General features: G+C 50.1%; 3 protein-coding genes across 3 annotated transcripts, besides 1 other annotated feature; all 3 read right to left on the bottom strand.

Moving 5' to 3' along the window:
- Window positions 1-15,906: part of a sequence feature (contig 1.98 826..565485(-1)) that runs on past both edges of the window.
- ANIA_05775 (Zn(II)2Cys6 transcription factor) lies at window positions 358-2,964 on the bottom strand (the record flags this gene model as incomplete). The annotated part of the gene is made up of 9 exons (XM_658287.2): window positions 358-774; window positions 838-1,350; window positions 1,405-1,587; window positions 1,645-2,228; window positions 2,314-2,431; window positions 2,496-2,527; window positions 2,600-2,609; window positions 2,708-2,717; window positions 2,792-2,964. The coding sequence occupies 9 exons, from the start codon at window positions 2,962-2,964 to the stop codon at window positions 358-360; spliced, it is 2,040 nt and encodes a 679-aa protein (XP_663379.2).
- On the bottom strand, window positions 5,109-10,882 carry ANIA_05774 (ECM29 family proteasome component; the record flags this gene model as incomplete). Its single annotated transcript, XM_050612241.1, has 2 exons — window positions 5,109-5,911; window positions 5,986-10,882. The coding sequence occupies 2 exons, from the start codon at window positions 10,880-10,882 to the stop codon at window positions 5,109-5,111; spliced, it is 5,700 nt and encodes a 1,899-aa protein (XP_050468183.1).
- On the bottom strand, window positions 11,311-15,666 carry ANIA_10707 (putative SNF2 family helicase/ATPase; the record flags this gene model as incomplete). Its single annotated transcript, XM_050612242.1, has 3 exons — window positions 11,311-11,871; window positions 11,926-12,383; window positions 12,438-15,666. 3 exons carry the CDS (start codon window positions 15,664-15,666, stop codon window positions 11,311-11,313), a joined length of 4,248 nt encoding a protein of 1,415 aa, XP_050468184.1.

The following is a 15,906-nucleotide window of genomic DNA, read 5'->3' on the forward strand; positions in this document are numbered from 1 at the left end:
GCATTTGGCAGCGTCTTGGTCGTCTTCATTGGCCCAGCAGGTCGCAGAGGAGGGGCTGCTCTAGCTGCAAATTGCCGCCCAGCAGCGAATGACAGATTGAGAATCGACAGATTGGGCTTAGGAGATACGATACTCGCATATTTGCATACATGATCGTCTCTAAGCCTGAGGATGGGAGGAATTGAGGATAAGTCTTTCGGGAGACTCTCAGCTGACTGGGTTCGGCTCGCCCCGACAGCAAGAACCCAACAATACAATATGAGGAAATGAGGACATGAATGGCTCGTGTATTCATCGCTAAAAGAACACGGACAACATAATGCCTATATTATTCACCGCTACGTCCCTCACGACGGTTCAACCATAGCTCACCAACTGGCACCCATGGTTCGCTATTACGTCCCTCCAATCGATCTCTCGCATATACCTTCCGCTTCGCGAATACTGCAATTGAGCCTCGCAAACAACCTGAAGTATAGAACTTGTCGTCGCCGCTTGGTATCCCAAGTCTGTTTCCCTGAGCTTTGCTAGCAATCCCAATGCCGCCATCTTGACCTCGTTTGACGTTGTAGCAGCGCCCGCTAAGAAGAGGGGAAATGTGAGAAATAGAGGGCCGCTTTGGCGGCTGTGGCCTACTATATGAGCTGCGACCTGAAGAATCGCCTCTGTATGGTACTGAATTTCCCTCTCAAGCTCGATCCAATGGGTACTTTCTGGCCCATGCCGAAGAACTGAGTAGGAAAAAAGAAGCGACGTATGGAAAAGGACAGATAGCTGAGAATAGAGCGCATCAGCGTCGCCCTCGCCGTAACCATGAATATGAATTCATCTGCTCACCTGTTGGAAGATGTGTTGAAATCGCTTGGATAGATTTCTTTGGGCCTCCATAAGAAATCGAGCTTCTGACGAATTCCACAGCTGCCTGATCCCCCCACGCAGCGATTCAAGCTCTCGGTGCATATTTTCCATATATGGCACTTTCGAGACCCTCACTTCGGCGGCGAACAGTCCTAGGCGTGCCGCCAATAGAAAACACTCTCGGTACAGGTTTGTAATTAAAGGTTGAGCGACACATTCCCCAGCATACTTTAACCTGTCGTTTTCAACTCCTGCAGGGTAGAGAAGAGGTTCGGCCCCAGGAAGTAAATCGCTTTCAACTGCTGCCATAATATACTCTCCCGTCCCAGCGCCGCTAAAAAGAGCATATAAATCTATATGACATATCAACCAGATGATGACAGGGTAACGCTCTCGCTCGGCGACGGAATGTCTTAGTAGGGACAGTTGGAGCAGCCGGGACATATGGTGGGACCAGAGGTTTGGCCCGTCGCTCGGAATTTGAAGTGCGATCTGATTCTTTGTCAGAACCTAGCCAATGTTGTGGTAAAGGACACGGTAACAGACCTGGTAGATAAGGAGGAGGAAATGAGTTAGGAATAGTCCATCAGATAGAACATCGTCGCAGTTTTGGAGAACGCTCTGGAGCGAGGGCAGGGCATGGTCATAGTACCGTAGAGCATCCACGTATTGAGTATTTCCTTGATGGACTAAACTGAGGGCCGACACGGCCATCATCACATGGAGGAGCTATCATCATTTTCATTAGGATTATACGCCCCAAGCAAAACACTCGGCACCACCCACTGGAGGGAAATTGGAAGCCTCTTGCCCAAAGATGTTCGCTTCCAAGTAGCCGTGGCCCCCGGGGATCAGTTGCATCCACACGGCGTTCTGGAAATGATCAAGAAGCGCCATTCCGTAGGTTTCAAGATCAACAGACTCGGATATTTGGTCCTCCGAGAAATCCTGCAGAGGTGTATACATCATTGTGGTTTGGGCAGGGGTGGAACCTAAATCAGACTCCGGAGATTGTGTATAACTCCGGCGGCTGGGATAGACCTGCTTTCTGGGATCTCTGAATTGATTCAGAAATACCACATTTGGGTCCTCTGATGTAGTGACGTCGTCCATGGGATCATAATTACTATACTCGGATAGTGGGCTCGAGTACGGATTGCTGGGCACAGGTTCAAGCGCATCCTCCGTATACTCTGGAAGGCGAGCAAAGCTTTCAGGAACCACGATGACATGGTAAGTCCCGGGGGCTGACGCCTGCGCTTTCTTCTCCCTGTCCTCGTCTGACGTAAGTCTAGAGAATTCGGGGAGCAGGTCATAAGGGACTGATCCCGAGGTGGTGATGCATTCACGTTTGGGCGAGGTTTTTGCTGCTAGGACCAATCCGTACCAATTAGCATCCAAAATATGAAGTAACACGGTTCCAAATCGAGATGGAGCGGGTTGAAATTCACTCACGATCCCACACGACATTTCCTTTTGTCTTCACATCGGGCATGCGCTCCCTAACTCGACGGGTGTCATCTCGAAAGCACACTCGTGGCTGGTAGTCGCATACATGGCCAAGCCGGGCACACTGCTGTATATCAAGCCTCGTTAACATGCATGTGTAAAAAAGACAATGTAGACTCTATACTTACATTACACTGCGGATGGACCTCGTCACACTTGACTATTGGAGATTACAAGATTAATACTAGGGGCCGGATGATAGGCACGCCACAAACGACTGGGTTAGACTCACTTTTGCGACTCTAAAATACGCGATAAGACGCCCACGTCAGCACGCTTAGTTTAGGGAACCATGTGCATGTAGCAATGGATAGAAGGACACGGGGTTGGGTTGGCTCACTCTGCATGTCCTAGATGGTGAAAACTGTTAGGAAAGGCATATCAAGAGAGCTCAGAAGGCTGCGTCAGAAAAAGGAGGACATACCAGCATCCAGTCCGAGACCGTGGCGGGAAGCGTAGACGAGGCTGTATGAATGTCGCTCTAACAGCAGTCGCCGAACCGCCATGACGACTCAAAGGTGTCACATCATCCTTGGGTGCAATCGCAGGCAGGTGCGAGGGACGCTTCCGTGAAGACTGGCCTCTGCGGGTGGACATTTCGGAGTCGCGAGCTGGTCTGAGATGGAAGTATATCAAGTGGGCTGATCTGGACCTGCGAAGGACTAGAACAGAACGCCAACTCAAGAGGATGATGGAGTGCAATTGACAAGCTACCGTTAAGCATATATATATATATAGTTATGGCACTAGAGCCTCAAGAGCCACGTGTGGGGGGAGGAGAGAGGAGCGACAGCTATCGGCCGGGCCCTGACCCTGATTGCTTTTTCTTCACTTTTTTTCCTTTCGATAGCACGCAACTGGTAATCGGAAGCGAAAGAGAGCGAGAGTCAGGCTAGAGAGACCAAAAAAGGGTTCGGATGGGCCATGAAGGTACGTCCTCAGCTGGGGCGGGGGACCAGCCTGGACAGAAATAAGCACGCCAGCATCGCGTACGCCGTGGAGCTATCCATGATTAGACTAGGGGAGGCAACAAAAAAAAGAAAGAGGGAATAAAATTAGTTTGGGTTGAGAAGAAAAGAAAAAGGAGCAAGGGCATGCATGAGACGCGATCCCGGTACGGTCTTGAAGAAGTGCGTCCAGCCTGCCACAGCCCAAAGCCCACAGCCTGCCAGACTCACCGTACTCCGTACCCTAGTTTGCCAACCTCCAGTATGAAGGGAACGCCGAGAATACGAATAATGATGAGGGAATGTCAGCGAATGGGAACCGATCGGAGCAGAGAGGAGCTCGCTTCAGAGATGGCGATTCGTGCGGGTCGATTTGGGGAGATCAAGAGTGAGGGAGAATAAACTACGGACACCAAGCACAGAGTCGGTGCCCTGTGCAGCTGCCAGCTGCCAACCATGTGGGCTCCACACCTGTCTGTCTCTGTCTCTGACGCTTGACTCTCCCGGCTCACCCTTCTGTCTCTCGAGGCCTGGTCTCTCATTCCCCCATCTCTCCTGCATCATCCTCACATTCTCTTTTCTTTTTTTTGGTCTCCTGTCAGGCTGCTCGATCTCAACTCACCAAGACTCAGCCCGACGGTGGCAAAAATAGAAGTCGCATCTCGATCCTTCAAAAACCTTCCAGACGGGTTGGTAACTGGTCACTCGTCACATCCCATCTCGTCTCATTAATCGGGCTCTAAACGGGGGGTAAGTGCTTGCTTGGCCTGGCCCCATTCTTGCTTCTTCTGCGTTTTCTCGGAGCCGAAGGCGGCCCAGGGGCTAACTAGGTGTGTCTCCCTTCTTGTCTTGCGACCTAGTTTAGACAGTTCACACGGCGATGTCCTATCTCTAGACTCTCGCTAACCACAACAGTCAGTCCTGTCCACTGGCTTTCGGGGCTTGGAGGCTTGGACTGCAGTTCGACGAATGGTTGAGTTCTAGGCCCAGACCCGACCTAGACCCTCTCGCACTTCTGCACTAGCGTCTAGTCCTGCCATGTGCCAGTGATAAACGAGACTACCGATCAGACTAAATTAGCGCCCCCAGAAAGTCGTTTAGACTTCTCAGTTCTGCTCATCAACATCAGCATCTGCAGTTGTTTGCCGTGTACACTCCGCCTCTGCAGGACTCGCCTGGTCTGGACTGAAGCACGCAGGGGGCACAGCGAAACAGAAAAAGGCAAAAGGAAAAAGCAAAGAGGGTGCGAGGTGCAGGACATCCCATAATCCGTTGGATTATTGAACCTGGTCCAGATGGTGCCCCCTCGGCAAGCAGCACTTGTGATTCGCTAGCGCCCGCATGACACGCCTGATTGGTCTCGGATGAAAGAGGCAATGATTATTGTGCTTGTCGCACTCTATCGTAAATAAAGATCTTGGTCAGGAAATACTAATCAACACTTCGGACGAAGCCAACATTAGAGCCCGACGCTAACACCAGGAACAGAACGGACCGCAGGAGTCGGCTGATGAACCCTCCTCTTCGCTTCGCGCATTTCCCAAGTCCCACGTCGGGTGACACTGACATCGCTGATAGGGCTCCTGCTGTCCCAGCCCAAAGGAACGAACCACTGGCAGCGAAACAAACCGTTCTTAGCTGCAGCCCGCATTCCCAAGGCTGGCTGAGAGGAAGATTATGCTGTGCTCCAAAACTTCCCCAGAGTCCCAAACATTTCAGCTGCTCGATCGGCCTTCAATTCCGTTCAAGATTCACACTGGCCGACCGTTGGGAACCGCTCGTAACCTTGTCGTCTTACTCTGGTGCCAACTGTCCGATCACCTGATCGAGTACCTGCCTGACGGGTCCCGATCTTTCATTCCTCCGCCAGCCGTTGATGGACTTTTGCAGCTCCGCGTCTATCTCCCGTCCCGTTTGCTGGCAAAGTTTGACGTATGAGACCGTTGCCTCAGCACGTCCCCTTCGGACTGCCTCAACCGATAAGTCAACTTCGCACGAGAGCAACTCCCCAGTCAGCGTCGCCAAGAAGCCGTGAATCTTGCGTAGGTGTTCAGCTTCCCCGCCCCCCTTAGAAACCCATATGTTTAAGAGGAGGCGCAGCTCCTCGTACGAAGAAATCTGCACCTGTTTCCCTCCGTGCTTCAGGGCTCTGCGAATATTTGACCTCAATTGGGCCAGCTCGTTGTCTGAAACTGTGCGACCTACGGAGTAATAATCTTTTATTAGCCCGTTGAGGCACAAGATGATTAAAATGCAAGGAAAGAGGCTCTTCTCACCGTCCGACAGTGCTTGCAACGTTGAGCTGCAGCACTGCAGAAGACACTTTACGCAAGCAGCCAGTGTATCCTCTAGAATTTGTTTTGTTCCGGGACCGCTGCCTGAGTCGACATCCATGGGATCTCCTGCATCATTATTGTCATCCAGCACTTTGGAAACGATGCTGATTGCTTCAGCCGTCAGATCGAGGTCCTTGTGTGCTTGTGCAACCCCACCCAAAGCAGTCAGGCCATGTGGTCGATATGCAGGGTTATTCCGTTTTGCCTCTCGTATCGTAATTGTCTTTGCGCAGATCAGCCCATAGCTCTTAGCCAAGTTGCCTGAAATAAACCAGTCCCAACAGAACAAACAAAAAAACAAAGGAATAAGGATCCGTCAGGACGGAGTATCTTACGGACCTTCATCAACTCTCCCAGCTGCGGCTGTTCGTGCCACAAATTTCTCGCTTGGCTCGCAAACCGTACGAATGCCTTGAGAACATTTTCTTTTCCTTCCCAGGTCTTGCCAGCCAATGCCTGCTCTAGAACAGGCCATATGTACTGACTTGTACCCAGGTCAATTTCTGAATCCAGTGAAGTGATGGCGTCTGCGATTGCCAACGCTGCGGTGTGCTTTATCGCCCAGTGGGCTGAACCCAGTTTATCCCTGACCAGATCGGTGATCTCCTTAATGTACAGCGACACTGCCCGATTGCCGCCCACGTTGTCCTGCCAAGTTTTTTCAAAGACTTCACGAACATGCTCATCCAGGTCATGTTTTGAAACAAAAACGAACGGCAAGGCGCTCGACGCAAACGACATGAAGCGATCGTTCGACAGCTTTGAGGACGAATGCAGGATCTCGGCTGAAATGGCTCGCTGATTAGCATCTTCGGCTGTGACGTATAGAGTTTTGGCATGCTCGATAGTCTTCAGGACCTGGCTGTCTGAGGCTAGGCGCAATAGATAGCCAATCGACGAGCAGTAAGATGCGCTGACTGTGTCGTTCCTGTCCAAGACGCATTTACCAAGCAGTTGGATGAATCGATCGGCATAGGGCTGGAAAAGAACTGTCCGCATGCTTAGCAGGACTAGCACACGGCTGCACCCGACCTTAGAAGGAAGGCCGACGGCCGAGCGAAGTACACCTTCGAGCTTGGCTGCGAATTCCTTCATGCTGTCATCGTCTAGCATATCGATCAAGTATCGCTCAATCACTTCCATCATTGGGGACGTACGGATGCTTGACAGCCTCATTTTGTCTATTTCTTGCCCTGTCAACCCGTACTTGTCGGCGTTGAGATGGACGTAATTGACCGCTTGCGGCTCCAGCGAGCTGAGGCAATTCAGAAACTGCTCCATGATGCTGGGGACAAACGGCCTCAGCGCGTTACCAGGTCCTTTCTTGATCATCTGTATGAGAGCTCCAAGAGCAAACCCCTGGACTTCCTGGACGCTGGATTCCATGCCTTTATCACTCAGTAGAAAAGGGATAGTGTTCTCGAGCATCGTTTTGATTCGTTTCGTGTCAGGGTCACTAGCCTCTAAAGTGCGGATAACAGATCCAGTAATCGTCTGGCAAAGCTTTAGAGCGGCAATTCGGACACTTTCCTTGATATCATCAACCAGCTTGAATGCTTTCGTAAATATCTCATCCACGTGTTTGACATATACATCAGGCTGCCGACCCTGGATTAAATCCGAGATTGCAGCACAGCTTGCCTGCCTCATTCGCCATTCCCGCCCAGCTAACATGCTCTTCAGAAGATCAGTAATGATTTCATCAAAATGGGCACTGATAACCGCATTTGGATCCTTGACCAGCGAAAGCCAGATCGAGTTCATAGAGCGCTGCACATTTGGGTTTGGATCAAACCGGTATCGGAAGAGTTTGGGATAGATTTTCGTGTTCTTCGCGAGATATCCATTGATGCTGGAGTCGGAGAAAATACTGCTGATACCGAGCTTGCTGAATGCCGCACGGCTTGTCCAGAGCGCGTTGTTGGAAGCTAGCGACATAAATCGATATACGAGGGTTGGATCGCCAGCCTCAGAAGCAAGGTTCATTATGTCTTTGTATGTGTTGACGGATGAGCCTCCCCCGGTAGGTAGGGCTCCTGGCTCGAAGAGCTCTGTATCCTCATTGATCTTGCCACCACCAAGGTTCGCGCTACTTGCCGTGAATGAATCCACAAGATCACGAACTAGATCATCCTTAAGAGCTTGGTCGCCCATCTCATACACCAAGCTTAGCCCTTGGGCTCCTGTCTCTTGAACCATCTCGTCTCGGTCACTCAACAAGCTTGCGAATGTAATCTGGCATTTGCGTAGACGGGTTTGTACCTCTTCTATGTAACCGCAGTTTTTAACCAGGCATAGTAGCCAAATCGCAGACGCCTTTCTAAGCGATGGTTTTGAAGCTCGACAATCTTTAGCAAGTTTGTCACATGCGTCTGCAAGGACAGAGGTTGGAATACTCTTGTCAGGAAGCTGCTCGTCGACGTCAAATTGGTGCACCAGTGATTTGGAGTTCCAGCCGGCGACCGCATTGCTCAGTGCCTCGCCGACAGTAAAATGGACCTCTGGACTTCGAATTTCATGCAAGTCATAGAGAACATCAAGCAACTGCCGAAACTGCGGGGCATCACTGGGGAAAGTAGGTATAAGCAAACCAATGGCTGATATAGCAATATTACTTTCAGCCTTTGCATTTTTCGCGAGCTTATCCTTTAGCGTCTCCCACTCAACGTTGGTGAACGAAGTCGGAGACAGGAGGCCAGAAAGACTGAGTTGCCCAATGGCTGTCTGAGCAGTTTGCCGGAGGAGAGAGTCGCGCGAAATATCAATGATAGTAAATACAACCTTGATAAATTCGTTTATTTGGGGCTCGGAGATTTTCTCTTTTGCTCCTCGGAAAGCAAATCTGCTGAAGATAAAGGACAGTGCAAGTATTGCTCCTCGAGCCTTCAAAACTCTCTCACCAACTGCCGACTCCCACGATCCTGCCGTAGCCAGTAGCTCGGTTGCTAAATCGGAAAGGTCCTTCTGCGAGAACGCAGGATGGGAAGCTAAAATACCGATTGCTCGCGCCGCCATGTTCTGAGCATCCTGGTCATTGCTCGATAAAGTTGCTTTCAGTGAAAGCGCCTGCGGAAGAAGCCACTCGACAGAGTTATTGGCTGCCAGAGAGCAAATACTGACAAAATGCTCTCCGCATTGTCGTCGGCCCTCTCCATACCCATCAATGAGTCCCATAAGGGTAGACTGCAGAAACATCCCAACCAGTTCCTGCTCATTTGATTGCATGTGACGCCTTAGAGCCATCCGTGCCTTCTCATCTGATGCGAGCATCAAGTCAAGTTTGGACTCCCAATCCTGCTCTATCTCTATGACAATATCGGCAGCCACCAAAGACTTCCAGAAAAGGATATTGCGAAGGAAGGTTAATGCCGGCGCAAACGAACCCCTGTAACGGCCAGAAAACATCCCAAACTCATGGTTGCCCGGTACCACAGTGAAAAGGAGAAAGTTTGTAACCTCAGCAAAACTCGGAAAATCGAAGTAGGAGGTTGAATCAGCAGAGGAATCAGATGGGATCTGGGTCAGTCTAGTTTCCTGCTTTGAATTCAAAAGCCGGAACCAATATGGATGCAATCCCTTTCTCCCCTCCTCTGCGATCTCCTGGCGTATGTCCGTGCCACCTGCAATGGCCATAAGATCGATCCAGCGCGCAACGACATTGTAGAATGGCAAAAACCTGTTGGCAAACCGCACTGCAGCATACTGTGGGCCACGCACGATCCTGCACCCTGTTTCCTCATCCTCGGTCCCTGGATATGTCCTCATCTGAGACAGTAGATAATGGCTTAATTCCTTCTGGGAGTCAGTGTCCTTAACATCTATTGACGAATTAAGAATGCTGCCCAAGGCCTGTTCAATGCTGACGAAAATTTGAGGGCCGGAGTCGTCACAGCTAAACGACGTGAACAACCATTTAATCAGCCCGAAATACGAGACCGTTTCATGCCCATCACTGAACTTGAGATCCGCTTTGGGGACAATGATACCGATGCTTTCGTACGCAAGCGCACGGAGGCTCAGATCTGTGCTGGGGAGCCGCTGCCCGCTAACCCCCGGACTAGGCCATCCCTGGGAACGGATGAAGTCTATCAACCCGGCAATAACTTTCGGGGCAATCTTCCTGAGGTCGTTTTTTGATCCCATGCGGACGACCCACGTAGTGAAGTTGAATATCTGAGTCCGCAGTTTGGAAGCCTGTAAACCCTGAGAAGATCTTGCCGAATCTGATAAAAGACCATCTTCAATCAAACGAACGACTTTGTCAGTGTCCGTCGTTGCCGTAACCGACTTTCCAAGGAAGATAAGAAGCTTTGTTTGCAGGGCAGGACGCGCCGGGCGAGCCCCGTCTGGTGTTCCAGCACCAAAGTATAGTCGATAGAGCTGCTGCACAACGTCTGGGCTCTCAAGATCTGGTATGAACCTCTTTAGAAGTTCTTCAGCGAGATCCGACAAGCGAGAATTACTATCTGCGGACGCAATTATCGCCGACATCATCCGCTCCGAGTCATTAAAGGCTCCGCTAGAGACGAACCTCAATACTCGCACTTTCGTTTCCGTCAAATTCAACCCGCCCTCCCGAGCAGGATCCCAGGTCTCAGTTATGGGCGCATCTTTGTTTAGAAACTTGTACTCTGCTGGAGATAAACCTGGACATGCGAGGGCGTTCTTTTCCGCTGGCACAAGAAGCAACAGTCTCGCAAACCAGTAAGAGAGGAACTTGGTGTCCTGATCCGAGAGACCCAACCGAGCCTTCAACTTCACATCATCGTCACTGTCCTTCGGTGGAAGCTTCAGCAACGGCAACAGCCGCAGCACCAGGTTGAATACAACAGCCCCCTGGTTCGCAGATGTCCCAATCTCGGAGATGCCTTGCAATAACGGCACCAGAACCTCGACTCTGGCATCCGAGCCCAGACGATCAATACCTTGCTGCAGATAGATCAAGTCAAAGTGCCTGATAAGTTGCGCCTTCTGCTCCTTGAACTGTTTCAACAGTGCTGCAACGGGGAGTTTGATTGCGGGGGCCTTGACTCTTGTGTTAATGTGCTGACAAACGGAAATCACCTTGCTGCGGACCGCATGGCTGTCTGAGCCGAGCTTCAGTAGCAGAGGAGCCAGGTATGTGCCGAGAAGGGATTCCAGCTTTTCGTCTGTATCTGCTAACGCGATTCTGAGCTCTACCTTGGAGATTAAGCTAAGCTCTCTGGCCTCCGCACTGTTGGTCGCGGCCATGTTGGTTGTATTATGGCAGAAGAAGCAGAATTATCTCAACCACTTAACAACGCAAAAACCATTTCAACAAGACTAAAAAATAGCTGCGAAAAGAAGAAAAGGGTCAGATTATAAGCAAAGTCGCTCCAAGCCACCGTGCAGGTAGAAACGCTCAACGTCAGCTGTAGTGGACCTGAGCCGATACTTGATAGGTACGGGGTACAATCTTATGGAACCACGCGATTAGTCAGGACAGGCACAACAGCTGCTGCCTAACGATTAAGGCCAAAATTGTGTTTACGCCTTCAATGATAACATTACTGTCTATCCTAATAAATGACTTTCGTGGTAGGTGGGTATCGACAACATATAAACCGTAACAAGGTGCTAGGTCAGATCTCTGTCGCAAGAGATGGCAGTATATATTCCGTCGGTCTAGCCTACTGTTTCTATTCACCACCCTTCGAAGATGTTCTTCGCTGCTCGGCTGCCTCAGCTCTCAAGAATCTGGCGACATCACTGTTGGCGCTTGACGAGTCGTTCATATGTTGTTGTCGTCTTGGGTTACCGAACAGGCACTGCCACAAATCGTCCTTCTTGACCCGTTCGCCACCATATGCGCCGCCCTCCATCAGCTTGGCCAGTGGTGCATCTTGTACCTCCATGGAGTTAGCAGAATCAATAGCTACCTCGCTAAGGTCCCCAATTGCAGGTCTGTTCACTCTGTTTTCAGGAGCCGTGGGTGCACCGGCCTTTTGTTCCCGTTCCTTCTGGATAATGTGATCTAGGCGGCGAGAGACCGAGATGTCGTATATTGACTTCTCAACCGTATCGGAGATCAAGTACATCCAGACTGTCGTCGGCCGATGCTGCCCGATACGATGCACTCGTGCAATAGCTTGTAATTCAATAGCCGTATTGATCAGGGGTTCGCAGAGGAAGACGTGAGTTGCATTAACCAGGTTAAGGCCTGACGAGTGCGCCTTCGCATGCAGGAGAAAGCATTCGATCTAGGTGGGAGTCAATTTTAAGAACTTTGAACCCAGGAATGAATGATGGCCTACCCCAGGATCCTTCTTGAACTTTTCTATGCCGTCTGATTCATCGACACTACTGTACCCGATCTTGAAGCGCCTGAATGCATTTGCTAGGTAGTCAAGAAAGCCCTTATACTGAGAAAAGACAATGGATTGAGCACCGGGGTCATGTTCTCGCAGCCACAGAATATGGCGTGCCAAGGTGTCGATCTTGGTTCCAAATGAGTCTTTCAGGTCAATATTTTTGATTTCGTGTAGAGTCCCTGATCCGATATCAGTATATATAGAATTGCTGGAATGTTGTTCCAGTATAATGTTTGATGATGATTTCTCCTCCTGGACCACAAACTCCTGAGGTTTATATGTGATCTGATAAAAATCGTTGGCCCCAAGACGCTTTTTGCAAACCGGGCAAGTCCGGTGTTGACGCCACCAGAGACGTAAGCAGTCTTTACAATATTTATGACCACATACCGTCAGAACACCTTGTTAGAGTCAGCCACTCAGTCGAGCAGAGAATTTGTAGTATTTTGACTCACCAATTTCAAAAGTCCCTTGGCATATAATACAGATTTTGGAGTTCTCATCCGGGCTTGTTTCATCTCGTAGATGAATAAGATAGCGGCCCTTTGCTTTTAGGGAAGATATCTTTTCCTCCATGGCCTTTTCTTGCTCTAGCTTCTCAGCAAAGAGACCACGGTCAAGAGGCTTGCCGGTGCTTTCTTCATCGTAAGGTGCCACAGTGTCGGAAATTTGCTGCAGCTGACGATAGTACTCTAGGCGGTTATTCATAGTGTCTCGAAACATCTCTACTTCCCTTTCCAGGTTGGACGCAATCTTTGTTTGCTCCGTAGAAATGTCCGTGACGTTCTTAAGCACCTTTGTGAGGATTTCAAGCTCAGCGCGAGCTCTTGTGCTCCCGTCGTTGGCCTGCCATTCCAGCGAGGACCCAAGACTACGAAGTTCAGCAATAGCCCCGCGCAGAGAGCCGAGGTCGGGGCCAGGTTTTACTTCATTCCGTCTTTTCATGACCTCGAGGTAGAGTGTCGGGGACGGCCCTTCTCCTTTCTGCGCTTGGGAAATCGCGACTTTGACTTCATGGGCAATAAGCACGTTCTTCTGTCCTGTCAAAGCATCGTGACGGTCGGCAAATAATGCACGGAGCGCTTCCATGTAGACATACATCTCATCCTGATGCTTTGTAGACTTTTCATACTCGTCGCCCTCAAGCTCAGACTCGTCCTCTTGATCAATGAGTGCTTGTGAAAGGAGCTTGACCATTTTCTCACGCCATTCCTTGTATTGGGCAGCGTGGTCATTCATCATATCGCAGAAATCCTGAAGTCGCTCGAACACACGACGAGATTCAAGCCCTTTACTGTACATATGAAGCTTCATTTCCGGAATAGCCACGAAATCTTTCTTCTCGGCTTTCTCTTTGATTCTCTTCACGTAATGCTTAGCTTTCCGGGAAATCTCAGTCAGCATTTCTTGTCGGATTAATTTGGCTTTCGCGTAAGCCTCCTCCTCTAACTTTGTCAACGCCTGAAACTCCTCAGAGTCGGGTTTGGTGAGTTCATGATCGGATTTTATCTGAAAATAAGCATTTCCTGTGAAGAATACAGCAATGTGTTCGACCTCGAGCGCAGTTCGTAGTCGCTGGCGGAATACATGGAGTCGAGAGTTTTTCTCGGTTTCCTCACTTTCATCGTCACTGAAGGACAGCCTTTCATCATGCGCTCCATTAGCTAGAGGCGTTAGCTGCTTCTTTCGTTCCGTCTGAAGTCTCTCCCGGCATTGCTGAACGGTATCACTCGCACGATGAAGGGAATTCTTCCAGAGGCTGAGGGCCTCTCTTTTAAGCTTAGCATTTTCTAGTAGCTGGCCACGCCGAAGTTGCGAGAGGAGAAGAGAGCGTTCCTCAGCATGTATGAGAGCATCGTTCTGGTCGATCATCACCTCCAAAACGTCATTGACCGATCGTAATGGGCCGTTACCAGCAGCGAATACCTTACGCCGATTTCCGGTAGGATAGAGGCAAGACTGCCGAAGCCGCACAAGCCAGCTTCGCATCCTATCTATAACCGAGGGATCATTCGGGTTCCAATCATTGTTGCGAGGTGACCCCGAACTATCAAGTCCGCAATCCTCGCACATCTCCTCGTAGAGCTGTCTGTAGCTTTGCTCTTCTACTGCGGTAAAGGGTACTGTGATAACAATCCTTTTCTGAGGTGGCAGATGTAGCTCTTCTCGGATAAAATTTTTGCTGTGTCTTAGAGTGATAGTATTAACGATGCGAGCCAGAACTGGCTTGAACGTGGCATCACATAACCTTTTCCATATGGGCCCGCAGAAAGGTTCATACCGAAGGAAGAGCAGTAGTCCGAGCAAATCGGTGACATCTTTCCGAAGCGGCGTTCCTGTCACAGCCCATGCTATATGGCGAGGGATAAGTCGAGCAACTTTGGCTGCATTACTGATGCCACTCTCGATCATCTGAGCCTCATCCAAGCATACCCGCCACCACGATATCTTGATCAGCGGCGACTTTCTGGGCTCGAATCGCTTCTCATGCCGGAGATTCCTTTTTGGGGCAACACCGGCATAGTGGATCTCACGCGCCAGCACATTGTATGTCGTGAGCACAACATCATTGTCAGCCATAAGTTCGACTAGCTCCTGATCTGACAATGTTGGATGCCGTTGTATTCCAGTGTAATGGAAAACCTGGAGTTTCGGGGCATGCAGCTCGATCTCCTGTTTCCACTGTCCCAGTATTACCGGCGGTGTTATAATTAGAGTCGCTCCAGATGGTCTCAGACCATTGCTTCCGGGCTCCGCAAAGGTTTCTTCAGGGCGCAGTATCCGGCGGTTCAAACACATCAAACTAATCATCTCTACAGTCTTTCCCAGACCCATCTCCTCAGCCAAGACTCCACCCTTGAGATGTTCGTTAACATTATACCAACCAGAAAGGTCACGCGTTACTACCATGTATAAATGGCTAGCAAAACAGACCTTTCCATCCGCATCGGTAATCTGCTGGAATGAATCGGGCAAGCCGATTTTCGAACGATTCTCTAATGGAACCACCTGACCGTTGGAATTGAGCTCTTTTCCCTCTCTATTTAGAAGCCACCGCACCGCACGCCGCTGGAATGGAAATAGCTCACATTCCGTCAAGTCGCATTTAACAGGTGCTGAAAGTTCAGGCGTATTCCGAGGGACATGAACGTTGTCGTAGAAATCCTGAGGCGTCCAACCGTCTCCCCTCGCTATAGGCCCCCGGGTCCTGCGTATCCTGAAGGGATCATAATCCTTATCCTCCCCCAGAACGTACCTAAAGAATGCTGCTGAGGCCGCATCAGGTAGTCTCTGGTAGTCCGTGATATCTAGAGAATCCCTCCATAAAATCACTGTCTCCAGCTGAAATGATGTGTGGTTCCCGAAGCACCGAAGAGTAGACTGATAGCATGCAGTCGGTAGCTTAGCTGTATGATAGCGGTCCGCACACGCGAGGTCGCTCGCAATTGCCAAGTGTCTACCAAGACTGATGATATCCGGGTCACTGGACGTATCGACGAAGATGGTTTCCCTTTCCTGAATCGTTTCTATTTCTAGCACAACACAGTCATTTCCACTTTCTTGCGTTTCCATAGGGTGTGGCCTGGAGAATTTGATAATGACAGGCAGATTATGCTCCGTGCCTGTAAAGTCACTCCAGTCACCCTGTAATGGGCTTGCGTGAGCAAAGTCCTGGATGCCCATTAGTGGAATTCCTCATCCACCCTTGAGCGTTCACATACCAACTGCAGACAACATCGTGCTAGAGGGATATAGCCATTAGGTACAAGTGAAGCCGACAGACCTTGTATGTCCCGTAAGCTTTGAGCTTTTGGGTTGGTCTTTCGGCGTTTGGTTAGAGGTTCACCACTCTGACTTTCTTTACACCGCTTGAAGGTATGTGCCAGAGTATCCGTAACAGCGCCTGGAGACAATGACTGTCAT

This window comes from Aspergillus nidulans, chromosome V, assembly GCF_000011425.1.
Source record: "Aspergillus nidulans FGSC A4 chromosome V".
Classification (NCBI taxonomy): domain Eukaryota; kingdom Fungi; phylum Ascomycota; class Eurotiomycetes; order Eurotiales; family Aspergillaceae; genus Aspergillus; species Aspergillus nidulans.